Here is a 12,507-nt window from a genome sequence, read left to right on the forward strand (position 1 = left end):
AGCTACTACTTTTACTACTAAGAACTACTACTAATAATATATTCATACAGCGCTTTGCTTTAAAGACGCCCCCGCGTGTGATCGTCTCCTGTCATAATTATACCCTTCAGCCTTGCGGGAAGACTACGCCACGAGAGATAAATATTCATAATTGAATGACACACGCTCTTAATACTAAAACAACAACAACAACATATACCCACTCGCACAACACAAAGACATATAAATCAATGGTCAATTTAACCAGGGACTCATTAAGGTCAAACCATCTATGGGTCAATAGAACGTCTATATATACATGTAATACGTTCAGGTACCAGTAAAGGCATTGCCTGGTCGGGTATTTTGGTCGAGCATTAGTTCATCGGCAGTGTTTGACCATGGACCTAATACAGGGTCCATGGTCAAACACTGCCCATGAACTAATGCTCGACGTGCAGATCAATATTGGAGATATATTATACACGGAGTATAGTCGATCGTACTGTAAACGCACAGTAAACACGAACGTGTGTACGGAATCTATAATATAATATAATATACAATACACGTATGAATATACACAGTACATGGTTGTATGTAGTAGATCTCGCTCGGCATGTGCAGTTTATCACGACAACAGCCTGCTTGTGCTACGACCGAAATTCCCTTAGTCCACCAACGAATTTCATCGCTGTAATATTCGCGACTTGTGCTGAGGAAAAGCAGGTAAGATCATTATTTAGCAATTCCTGACATGTTGTTGGTAATTGATACGGGGTAATCCTGCTTCTCCATAAAAGTGTCACAGTCATATACCAAATTCAAGAGTAACCCACTAGCAGACACCGAAGGGCAAAAACGTTTTGTATAACTTTATGCCTACTTCCAAGGTATGATATCCAAGGTATGATAATAACCAGGGAGTTGGGATATTGTAATAACCATACTTCGCCTTGATTATAGATAATTTATTAATGTATAATCATAGCAATTTATTGTTTTCACATGTTAGTGATTATTAATGTAAAATACATTTACCATGTAAAGAAGCATATAGGCCTATTACACGTGAAAGCATGTATGCACACCTAGAACAGCTGCGTTACTATAGAATACAATCGCAAATACCTTTTTCAAGAAAAAAAATATACCTATCAATCAGTGGCTCACCTATATTGAAATGTGATAATATGACGATAAATTATTACATAATTGACATGATTTCTATGCCACGGGGTATTGACCTCTAATATATTTCTGTTCATTATGAATTCCTCTCGAACGGAGCCCGTGCGCATGCTTATCAATATTTTATTCACCTCCTATGATGGCATCTCAATATATGGAATTGTATGTGCATGCATTAGTTGTTGGTATGCCGGACAATGAATACGCTGACCTCAAGCTTTTAAGTCTCCAGGCCTTCGTTAAAGGTACTATGTCCCTTTTGCAGCCAACCTCAAATGCTGTAGAATTTTGCAGGAATTATGAATATGTCATGTATGTCCTATCTGTGAAATGTAAACGTTAGCAGTGTCCTCATATTCAAATTATGCAAGGAAACCCGTTTACTTGCTAGACTTCACTGTCACTATTGAGTGACTGACTGGCTTTTTTTCTTCTTTGGTAATAACATACATGTTGTAAAGGGTATATGAGCATAAATTTGTCTACATCAATAACCCACTTCTTGTGATGGCCAAGATTAAACTGATTGAATCTTTGCGCAGCATAAAACGTATGACCATTGTCTGAAAATCAAGACTATTACTTTTGGGCTCTATAGCCCTAAAGTCGATTTGACAACTAATAGTCTTTATTTTCCCACTTGAAGACATTTTCAATCCCCACCTTTTTTAGGGAAGTTCTAAATTAGTATTATCTTTCAAATGCAGTTGAAATTTAACTTTTTCATTTGTTTGGCCTGTAAATGGGACATAGTACCTTTAACAGAGTATATGCATAACATTACTCAACGGGTCTATTGGTATTTGTATAATAATCCTTGATCTCTATACTCATCCACACTGCTAAAGCCTATACTTTGCCCAATAAATTTATGCAATTTCATGTAATGTAATGATAATACATGTAGACGTCGGTGTGTATTCGAGCACAGCATTGTAAAACACCAATAGATCAGTGCTGACAGCATTAAAACGGGTTCACGGTCGGACATATCAAATGACCAACCTTCTAACTTCAAGGATAGGCCTATATAATCTGTCGCCAAAAACGCAAAGCGTCCGTTAGAAACATGAGTTTCAAAATAAACATTGGAAGGCCAAAAAGTCTGTGCACATAGATCACAAACTATATACCTACTTAAATGTAATTTGTCATTATATGCATAGTACTTTGCCCCCATAGCCTTTCATCCAGCCAGGCAGTGCACCTTTTTGTCATTCCCGAGCAACTTGTCTATGAGTATATATAGCTGCTCCGAATTTCAAATTTTACATTTAAAATGTTTCCTAATTCAGTTGAATGTACAAGAATCATCGCCATCTTTATCATGTTGCCATTTCCTCCCCCTCTAAATTATTGTGGAGTGTGTGTGTGTTGGGAGGGGGGGGGGGGGGCTTCTGTTGGTATGATATAATATATATATCTTTTTTTTTTTGGCTTCTGGGAAATCCGCTCTACTTTTATTTAGACGCCCTGTTATCTCTTTCATCGTGATTTAATATCCAGATTTTATTAAAAAAAACATCATTAATATGCAAACGTGATAGTGTTTGTAAGGTAGGGCCTATACCATTAAAAGGTATGGCATGGTATGCTATCAGAGACATATAACGGCTCACTTCTTAAATAAGGGGGGTAGTTGGGGACCGAACTTTCAGACAACATTTGAAACTCGAAAATAAGAGAAGACTGTCAGCAACAGAAAACAATTTCAACAGAATAAAACAAGTTTAAAAAAACTGACAAATGTAAAAGTCATCATGAAATTAGGAGGCAACATGTTTAGATTAATTACTTACAGAAATATAGAAAGGGAGGGAGAAGTCGCCTTTTAAAAATAATTTTTCTATGATTCGTTTATATTAACATTGCCTTATTAGACTTCCAGGAGTCACCCAACATGGCGGACGTAATAACCAAACTCAACCGTGACGACAAAAAAGCTTGGTTTAAGATAGAATGGTCGGATGGGTACAACGCTCGGTTTCCGTACGTCTTTCTATTCGACAACTGCCGGTGTCCGGATTGCTTCCATCCGGCTTCATACCAGCGTTCCGTACTCATGGCCAACATTGACCCGGATATCCGACCGACCGGGCACGAGGTCGTACAGAACGGGGAGGTTATCCAGGTCACGTGGCCTAATGGTCACGTGAGCCCGTATCCCGCAAAATGGCTCAAAGTAAGTCAACTGTTACCTGGTAATTTGAGTTCTTTAAATATATTGTTGGTAAACAATCATTATAGCCATAGAACTGTTCATTACAAAAAGTGTTTCACAATGTGGAAGTGATAATCGGTCAAGTTTTTCATAACCTTGAGTCTCTCTCTCTCTCTCTCAGCATATTTTACCCGCTCTATCGTCATTTGCAAAAATTCACCCACATTCAAAATAATACTCCTCTCTGAACGGTCCTAAGGTAGCCTTGAAAGAAAGAAGAAGGAATACTTCTTCTCTCCTTACCCATAATGATAATAATAGTGGCTACTTCTATAGCGCACAGGTCCACCTTTCGGTGCTCATGGCGCTTAGAGAAAAGTACATGTAACAAATAAAAGAAAGAAAAAACAAAAACGAAATTAGAAATTCTCCTAGACATAGTAAATTAGAATATTTGCAATAATTGCAACGAAAAACAAACAAATAAGTTTTCAGTTGTGATTTGAATGTTTATGTTGACGAGAGTTGACGTATTTGTAGAGGGAGTTCATTCCATAGTTTCGGACCCATGGCTGAGAAAGCCTGATCGCCCCAAGCATGTTTTATTCTAGGTGTATATATATCCTCTTTAAACCCAACCGTCTTTTCTAGGACTGCCCTCCTTCCCTCTTAGTGAAACCATAACCAAATAAATGATACTTACTCATCAAGCAAACCTCAATCTTCAAGAAATAAGTAGATATTTTGTGTGTCTGTGTTTCCAAACCTTCAGATGCATCAGTTCGGCAAGAAACCTTACGATCCCTTGCAGTCACTGGGTGTCAAATCCTGGGGCAAGGAGAAATCTTCAGACATCCCAACCTTCAAGTACAAAGACGTCATGGAAGACAACAAGGCCCTCTACGGGTGGCTAGTCAAACTGCTTACAGATGGCATCACCTTAATCAAGGAGACCCCAGGCGAAGAGGGCGTCGTAGCGAAGTTACACGAGCGGGTATCATGGACAAGAAAAACCATCTACGGGTAATTCGTTCAGTCTGATTCTGGGGAATGGTGCAGTGGACTTTTGAAAACAAAATTGAGGCGGTGATAATGGGAGTGAATGTCCCAGACGTAGGGTTCAAAGCTAGATGTCAATCAATTTTGGCGAATTTAGCAAGTCCTAGATTTCATTGAAAGTTTTGTGAAACGCCCTACTGATCTCATACTTTAGGAATTGGCCCCTTCATCTCAATATATATGTTGTTTCGTACAGATATTGTTTTCTTCTTTAAGGTATCAAGAGTCGATTGTCGCTTGCTTTTTATGTTAATGATGTTAACAACACGGCATAATTACGTATATAGACCTAATTTCAGAAGTGAAATCAAGAAAATGTTACGGGCTAATACTTGCAGATGAATACTTGGTGATATTTCATATGGATGTAGTTTGAATAAGCGAGTTCACGGTTGCAGTCTGAGCATGAGCAGATCAAGGTCATTGCAGAACAAATTGTGAAATACACGGAGACGAAATACTGGATACGTGCTCATGAAAGTTATGTAATCGTTATTCATTCTTGCACATTCAGTGCAATCCATGATACACAGGTGGAAGTATTCTTTCAAAGGGGAAAACAAAGGCTATGTTATATAGCACCTTCATCGCTGTAGGAATGATTATTTCACAATGTACAAAGTGGGACCTCTTCATGTTTTGAAGATCTGTGGATATTCGGGGTCATTGCAGTAATGTGCTAACCGTGAACTGGTCTATTGTTACATGACATGTATACTACCCCATGAGTTACATTGGTAAGACAGATTCCCCCAACTAATGGTAGCTTTTTGTCATGTTACATTTGTGCTGCACCCCACTCTCAATGCAGTTTTAATTCAGCAATAATCAATAATAAATGATTGGTGGCTTGTTTATTTCTCAATGACCAGTGACATCTTCGATGTGATAACAATGTATGATGCCTGCAGTCTAGCGTACACCGCTAAGCAATTGGGATTGCATGTCGATTTGCCTGGTTTCTACAACACACCTGGGGTAAGATTGGTTACGTTTTAACACTTTGATTGCTTTATTCGCCTGTCCGCACGGTCGCTAGTTTGCCACAATTGCAATTGTTCACAAAACAATACACTCCAATTGACAGAGGGTTGCACCGTTCAACACAAAGGCTTTGCAAAAAATGATCCATGTCCAGCCTTGATTAGCTCCATGCCAATCCTTTTAACCCATTGCTTCCTTTGACCGGGTGGTTCCTGTATGAAACACATGGGGAATCTAAGAATCCAGTATTTGATGGGTTAACACCGATATAGATTGATCTTAAACTGGAATCAGTTAAATAATCTTGAAGCCTGGATTTGGCATAATAATTACAATAATAATTACAGTGCTTATATAGCGCCTAACACTTACTTTGTCAGATGTCTCTAAGCGCTCTACAATAATGCAGCATAATTACCCTGGCTTTAGCAGTGCAGCTGTTACACGCGCTGCGTTTCAAAGAATAAATTCCTACCAGGTACCCATTTACTTCACCTGGGTGGAGTGTGGCAAATGTAGATCAATGTCTTGCCAAAGGACATTAGTGCAGCGGCGGGACTCGAACCGCGGACCTTGTGATCGACAGTCCGGCGACGTATCCACTCGACCACAACACCTCTACATCTATCCTATGTTGAAAACGATGTAGCATAGGGAGGTTATTTGTGTGCCATATATAATTATAGTAGTGGGATTTTACACAGAATGGCTACAGCCCACGAGAAGGACAATGTCGATTGGCTGGCCTTCTGAAAAGTGTTCTAGAGGTCGTGACGTGATGGTTCACGAAAACGACATATCGGTCCTGCGGGGTTTCTGACATATTTGGGTTTCTTCTGGAGAGTTTATAAGACCAAAGTTATCAGGATCTTTGAATGTCTGTCTACTGGGATGTCCTTGAAAACTGTATCAGATCATCATGCATAGGGATGGGCTAATTAAGATGTGATACCGTCCCGTTTTCTTTAACTCTGTATATCTTTAAATTTTGTAAATTTAAATTGTTGATATTTTTTGTCTTCGTTGTTTCAGAATGTTTCCTTAAAATTGTTTGCAAATTGGTTTCACAACCAATGCTTCCTACAAGTTTCCTATATAGCTTCCCTGCTAGCTCCTGGTTTTGTGTAGCAGTTATCAAGTATCAGGTACTACAGGAAAAACAAGTCACCAAACTTATCAACCCATGAAACGATCGGACAGATTTCGAACAAAAAAAAAATCAACAGTCAGTAATTTCCATAGCCTCGTCACCTTTTGAAATTTTCGAAATATTGAAAAAGAGTTATACGTAGTCGATATCTGTTTTCTTTTGGACATCCAAAAGAGTGTCCTTAAATTGTTTTCTCTGGATCCTTTGTGATTATGTTATATTCATTTTGTTTGTTGCAGGTCCAGATGCTACACTGTATCAAGCAAGTTGATTCTGAAGGCGGTGATAACGAGTTCGTGGATGGTCTTCGCGTGGCCGAACAGCTCGAGCAGGAGTACCCGAAGATCCTCCAGACTTTAACCAGGATGAAGGTAGACTTCAGGACCCTAGGCGCTGAGTATGTTCCTTACCATACCATGACACAACGCCCTGTTATTGAGTGAGTCATGAATTTAGGTATTTTGTTTTGTAGTTCACTTTTCATTTAATTTTCTGGACCCCGAGGAATTACAGTTTAGTCATATTAGCAAAGCTGAGTGGGCTATCCAGCCATGCACTATATTCTTGATTTTATATGCAATTCTCTATTATGCTGTATTGTTTTTTAAATTGTGATTTGGAACATAAATACCATACCATACCATGAAATCGTATTGTCACTGTAACCAAAGTCATGACGTTTTTCAAGAAACATCTTCGCTTGATAGGTGTAAATTATCTAAATGATTGATAAGCCATATGAAAATGGTCTATATAGTTAAGAGGTCTTTATTTGTATGAGTTTGTTATTTATTTTCAGAGACATACTTTCACAATAATTTCAATGACTTGCATTTCTGTAATAGTGTGCACGTTTTGATAAGAAGTATATTTTAAAATTATTTGAATCTGTTTGAATCGGTGTTTAATATAGTCTGCATCTGTTTATTAAAAACAACAACGCAATTTTACTGTTGATTGGGAAGTTGGGAACGACAATGTAATTCATTTAATTTCATTGGATCACGTTTCTTCGACGTCTGCGTTTAAGAAAATCAACACCCCTAGATCATAAGTACAACTTCCATCACCGATTTTTCAATATATAAAGTGTCAAGGAAAGTTCGAAAGCAAAACCAAAACAACAAACATAAATGAACTAAAAACAAATAAGTGTTCTCCTCGGAATCCTTCCAGCTTTGACATTCAATCATATTTACCGGATGCGCATTTCAGATATGACCAGGATGGTGTCTTTCAGGGTATCAACTACAATGATGGCGTGAGGGCGCCCTACTGGTCTCTACCTGTAGAGGAAATCACGGAAGGCTACAGAGCTCTCAAGACGTTTCACCGAGCCATGTACGATGAGAGAAACTGCATCTACTACAAAATGGAAAAGGGTATAATACATATGATATTATTTATTTATTTATTTATTTTATTGTATTTCCAGGCAAGATGATAGCATACAAAACATCACAAGGTTGACAAATGATATAACATAAACACAATGATATTTAGCACCAGCCAATGCCTGAGGATCACCTAAAAGAATTTAAAAATTCTGTCTAGAGGCTCCCAAATATATAATCCTCATTGTTGATTTCATGCGAACCATGATGGTCCCCAAAAGGCTTATATTTGTTTATCAGACATTCAAAACATGATAGCACCATGTCACAGTTCTCTCTTTTGGTTCCTATATTAATGTTACGATGCATACCTTGGTGTTGCATGTCCAATCTAATCCAATCTAATGTATAATCCTGGAGCGCCGATTTCTAGTTGACGTTTAATCAAAAGCCGAGGGGAGATTTAAAATTTATAATTTACTTTGAAAAGACTAGGGTAGTGGCTAGTTGTATAGGATTCGAAACTGAATTTTGAACGTATAGACAGCAGACAGCATAAATGTCCCTTGTTTTTTAGGGTGTATTTGTGTTTTATTCAAGATGTTCTAAAATTGTACAGTTCACATACCAGACATCTCGTTCGTGGTCTGGTAGCCTTGTTGATGCCTGATAGATGTGTGGTGTGGTTTAGTGGATACGTCACCGGTCTGTGAATCACATGGTTTGACGTTCGAGTCCCGCTGCGGCACTTACGTCCTTTGGCAAGATAGTAATACAAATTTACCATAATTTCGCCGCCCATGTATAATGGTTACCTGATAGGAATTATTCCTTGAATGCTTTGAGTGCTCTAGGGCAGCTGGGATTTCTAATTCAAATTTTCAAATTTCAAATTTATTCATGTTTCCAACAAAACATTACAAATCAATTATAAGCATTTACAACAAATGTAAGAAATACATGTTGGAAACAGAGGGGTCCACTAAAAAGCAATCCTTGTACAAGTCTAAACATCTCAAATGATACTTAGGAATAATGAGTCATTAAATTAACTGATTTGTAACTACAAAAGGAACTACAAAATAGGGGAAAGAAAAAGGGGGATGCCAACAGAGACGAGAAAGGGACAAGAAAATACTTTACACGACAAAGATAGAAGAACACGGTCATAATACAAAGAGTATAGACAATGACAAAAAAGAAGTGAGAGATCGAGGGTACCGAAAATAATACAAAATGATGAGCAAAATAGATAGCAAATACTTTCGAAAAATCAACCTTAAGCAATTTAAAATGCCTTGAGCGTCACCTTTTGAAATTAAATGTGCAAACATGACAAAGGCGTATTACGTAAAACATGTTTTATATAGGACATACATTAGTTATTGAAACTGCATTTGAGTTATGATTTTTTTTCTTCGGAAATAGGTGCGATCATTGTGTTCTATTATTATTCAATTTTAATTTACATTATCATATCTTAATGATAAATATTGTCATTATGATCTATTATTATTCAATTTCAATTTACATTATCATATCTCAATGATAATTGTTACAATTGTGTTCTATAATTATTCAATTTCAATTTATATTTATATTATCATATATTAATGATAATTATTAAAGTTTTATACCTTGATTCGACTCTACCTTTCTCTCAGGGGACATGGTAATCTTTGACAATCGTCGAGTTCTTCATGGACGTCTTGGTTTCCAGATCCGAGTCCAGGAAGGAGAAGAGAGTAAGAAGAGACACCTAGAAGGCGGATACCTAGACTGGGATGGCATCAAATCAAAGATGCGGCTACTCCATGAGGAGATACATGGATTAGAACGGTTTTAAAGCCCTTCTGTACTAGTTTAACCAGGGGAGTTAGACCTCCCTGCAAGGTCACTGACAGGTGGTTATCTCATCAACCCAGCTCTCAATTAATATAACAAAAAGAGGATCATTGGGGACCAACGGGCACCGCTTAGGCATTGTTTTCTATAAGAAAGAGTAACTTGTATACAGTCATGTGGGGATTTAAAATCTCGAATAGTTTTGACGGTTTATTTAACTGTTCAAACGTTTTACTGTGTAAACGATTGGACGGTTTAAGGTTTTTAACAAAATTAAGATGGTTTTAAAGATTTTCAACTCGCCTATATTCTGGGCTGACGGAATTCTTCACTCTATTAAGGAGTTACTCTATCAATAGATATGCGGATCATGTAGAACGGGTTTAACAGTTTGATACCCAGTCACTCAAACGAAACCTACATCAGAGCGACAAGAGCACCGAACAAAAATTACCCGAATCGGTCGGTTTGGAGTTGTTAGGGTTTAAACAGTTGTTTAGCGACTCATAATTGGCCAAGGTGACAGATATTCCAAATTGTATTTGATACCGAAATTGGAACTTGACCAGCACGTCTTGTAATCAAAGCTGACCTCAATACCAGGCCCTGAGCGTCAGTGAGCGAGAAAACTGTCAGCCTTCGTTTCTAGGCTACTACTTAAAAGTGTCGATCATGGAATTCAAAATTATTGCGATGTGAAATGTTCTTGTTTGCCAACATGCACAAGTTAAAAGTATGCTGTTGTTGATGTTTTTTTTTAATTCGTTTTCTATAAAATTGTTATTTTCCTTCTTATTTTATTCTCTATCGATTTCTATTGCTAAATTTGTTATCCATATTCCTTTGGACTTGCTTGCTTATTTCATTTCTTATCGCTCTGTTTTTTACACCGCTCTGTTGTTCCCTCGACTGCCAAAGTTATAGAATATTTTAATTCACTTTAATTAATATTGTTGACTGTCTCAGGGATTTATAACTTAAGAACACTAATTGTAATTCGGTCTTTTTTTTTTTTCTTTTTTTTTTTTACACATGGAGACACAAATAAGTATTCTTGTGGACCTTCCAGAGCGAATAATGAGATCAAGCGAAATGTTTTATTGCAAGTCCGTCGAAAGAAATAAGTGTGTGAAATTATATACCTTCATAGAGAGAGATAATATTCTAATAGGATGGGTCTATTCGGATATTACTCTTTATATTTTGTAATTATCATAGAGGTGTTGTGGTCTAGTGGATAAGTCTCCGGATTATGAAGCACAAGGTATGGGTTCGACTCCCTCCCGTAGCACTAACTTCCTTTGTCAAGACATTAATCTACAGTTGCCACACTCCACCCAGGTGTAGTAAGTTGGTACCTGGTAGGATACATTCCTTGAATCCACTGAGCGCTACGGTTGCTAGTCCAGAATCTGCACGGTCCTTTATAATTCCCCTACACACTTGATTCAAGCCGTCGAAGATGGCGTTATCAACAAACTAATAATTATGCTCACCAGCCCAGCCTGGCGGCGTCTTATTTTTTCGTACCACGGCGAGCCCGGATTCCTGTTTTATCATGAATATTCATTAGGCAGGGCCGGGGAAAGTCTCGATTCTCTTGAATATTCATGTATGATCGAGGCATGCGCAGCATCGAATATCGTGTGTAACAAGTACGTTGGATTAATGGCAGGCCTATAATATGACATAGAAAAGCAATGTCATGGTCATTTAGATAATACAGTCATAAATGCTGTGTTTAATTACTAGTAAATGCCAAAATGTCAGTACCGGTAGACAAGATATATAGCATATATTTCAAGTAAGAGTCTTGGCAATTTGTGAGTAGCCTAGGCCTACTTTTCTGAGATTAATGGGAGTCTAGTTCTTTTCATGAATTGGTAAATAATCAGTTCTAGGTTTGCTTTTTAAATATTACAAGCAGAGGTTGCATTATGGTATTGAATATGTGATACAGTATTATAAACTGTATAAAATAGATAACAAGAATAGGCCTACATACAGACATTTATCAAAAATAAAATACTTGTGTATTGCACTTAAATTATTTCTATGATCTATGCTCACTTAACTGCATAAGGAAGAAAAGGAAGAAAGAAAAATGGGATTAGAAAGAAGAATAACAAAGTTAAAAAGTAAAATATATATAAATAATAAATGAATGGAAGAAATAAAGAATACGGAATAGATACCAAGGAAGAAAGAAATAAATTGCAAGAAAATTGAAATGAAAAGAAGACAAAAGAAAAAGGGAAAGGAGCAAGATAATATTGATACCATATCTTCAATCTTGTTTTCTTTTATCTTGCCTCTTGTTTTTGTTTAGGCCTAGCTACCATTTTTTCCTTTCCTTTCTCTTTTTCTCTTAAAAGTTCTCTTTGGTTTCTTTCTAAAATAATGAGGGAAGGGGGGGGGTGGGGGACTCGATGATAATTCATCATTTGAAGGTTTACAATGTGAAGTCCACGAGTTATATGCACCCACTGAAGAAAATCCATGTACAGGGTTGCTGCAGGAACCCCAGCACCCACAGATCCCACGCATGATGAGACAAACTCGAGAGAAAACTACACATTCTTTCACATACATTGAAGAAAAAAAAGAAGAAAAAAAATCCAAGATCGGTTGAACTCTTTTTGACCCCTCCCCAGGACGTCGATCAATTACATGTATGTGCCCCCCCCCCCCCAAACTCTGGCTACGGCCCTGGCGATAATTACCCACTATTCAAATCTGACAGGTGCCCCTTTTTCTTCAACAAATGCCCCTTTAACTTCATAATAAGTTCCACTGTTCCATTT

At 37.5% G+C, this 12,507-nt stretch overlaps 1 protein-coding gene and 1 non-coding gene across 3 annotated transcripts; one reads left to right on the forward strand and one right to left on the reverse strand.

The window, feature by feature from the left end:
- The first annotated feature begins 413 nt into the window (after nucleotides 1–413).
- LOC579623 (gamma-butyrobetaine dioxygenase) lies at nucleotides 414–9,786 on the forward strand. Of its 2 annotated transcripts, none has more exons than XM_011682037.2 (7): nucleotides 414–708; nucleotides 3,059–3,352; nucleotides 4,104–4,354; nucleotides 5,263–5,368; nucleotides 6,764–6,963; nucleotides 7,740–7,906; nucleotides 9,523–9,786. In XM_011682037.2, exons 1-7 carry the CDS (start codon nucleotides 553–555, stop codon nucleotides 9,702–9,704), a joined length of 1,356 nt encoding a protein of 451 aa, XP_011680339.1. In that variant the 5' UTR covers nucleotides 414–552; the 3' UTR covers nucleotides 9,705–9,786. The 2 variants fall into 2 exon arrangements, with proteins under 2 accessions (XP_011680339.1, XP_784821.1); XM_779728.4 differs by having other exon boundaries at nucleotides 646–708; nucleotides 3,051–3,352.
- Mir5992-1 (microRNA mir-5992-1) lies at nucleotides 5,719–5,783 on the reverse strand. The gene has a single exon (NR_130632.1). It is a non-coding gene; the product is annotated as a microRNA mir-5992-1 (primary transcript).
- Nucleotides 9,787–12,507: the final 2,721 nt, after the last annotated feature.

This window comes from Strongylocentrotus purpuratus, unplaced genomic scaffold (genome assembly GCF_000002235.5).
Source record: "Strongylocentrotus purpuratus isolate Spur 01 unplaced genomic scaffold, Spur_5.0 spur5_scaffold_18, whole genome shotgun sequence".
NCBI lineage: Eukaryota > Metazoa > Echinodermata > Echinoidea > Camarodonta > Strongylocentrotidae > Strongylocentrotus > Strongylocentrotus purpuratus.

Excerpts from the sequence above, each read along its gene's own strand:
- LOC579623 (XM_011682037.2), top strand. The coding sequence starts at position 553 with ATGAATATACACAGTACATGGTTGTATGTAGTAGATCTCGCTCGGCAT. Across the intron at positions 709-3,058 it reads CTTGTGCTGAGGAAAAGCAG|GAGTCACCCAACATGGCGGA; the intron begins GTAAGATCATTA and ends TTAGACTTCCAG. Across the intron at positions 6,964-7,739 it reads ACACAACGCCCTGTTATTGA|ATATGACCAGGATGGTGTCT; the intron begins GTGAGTCATGAA and ends TGCGCATTTCAG.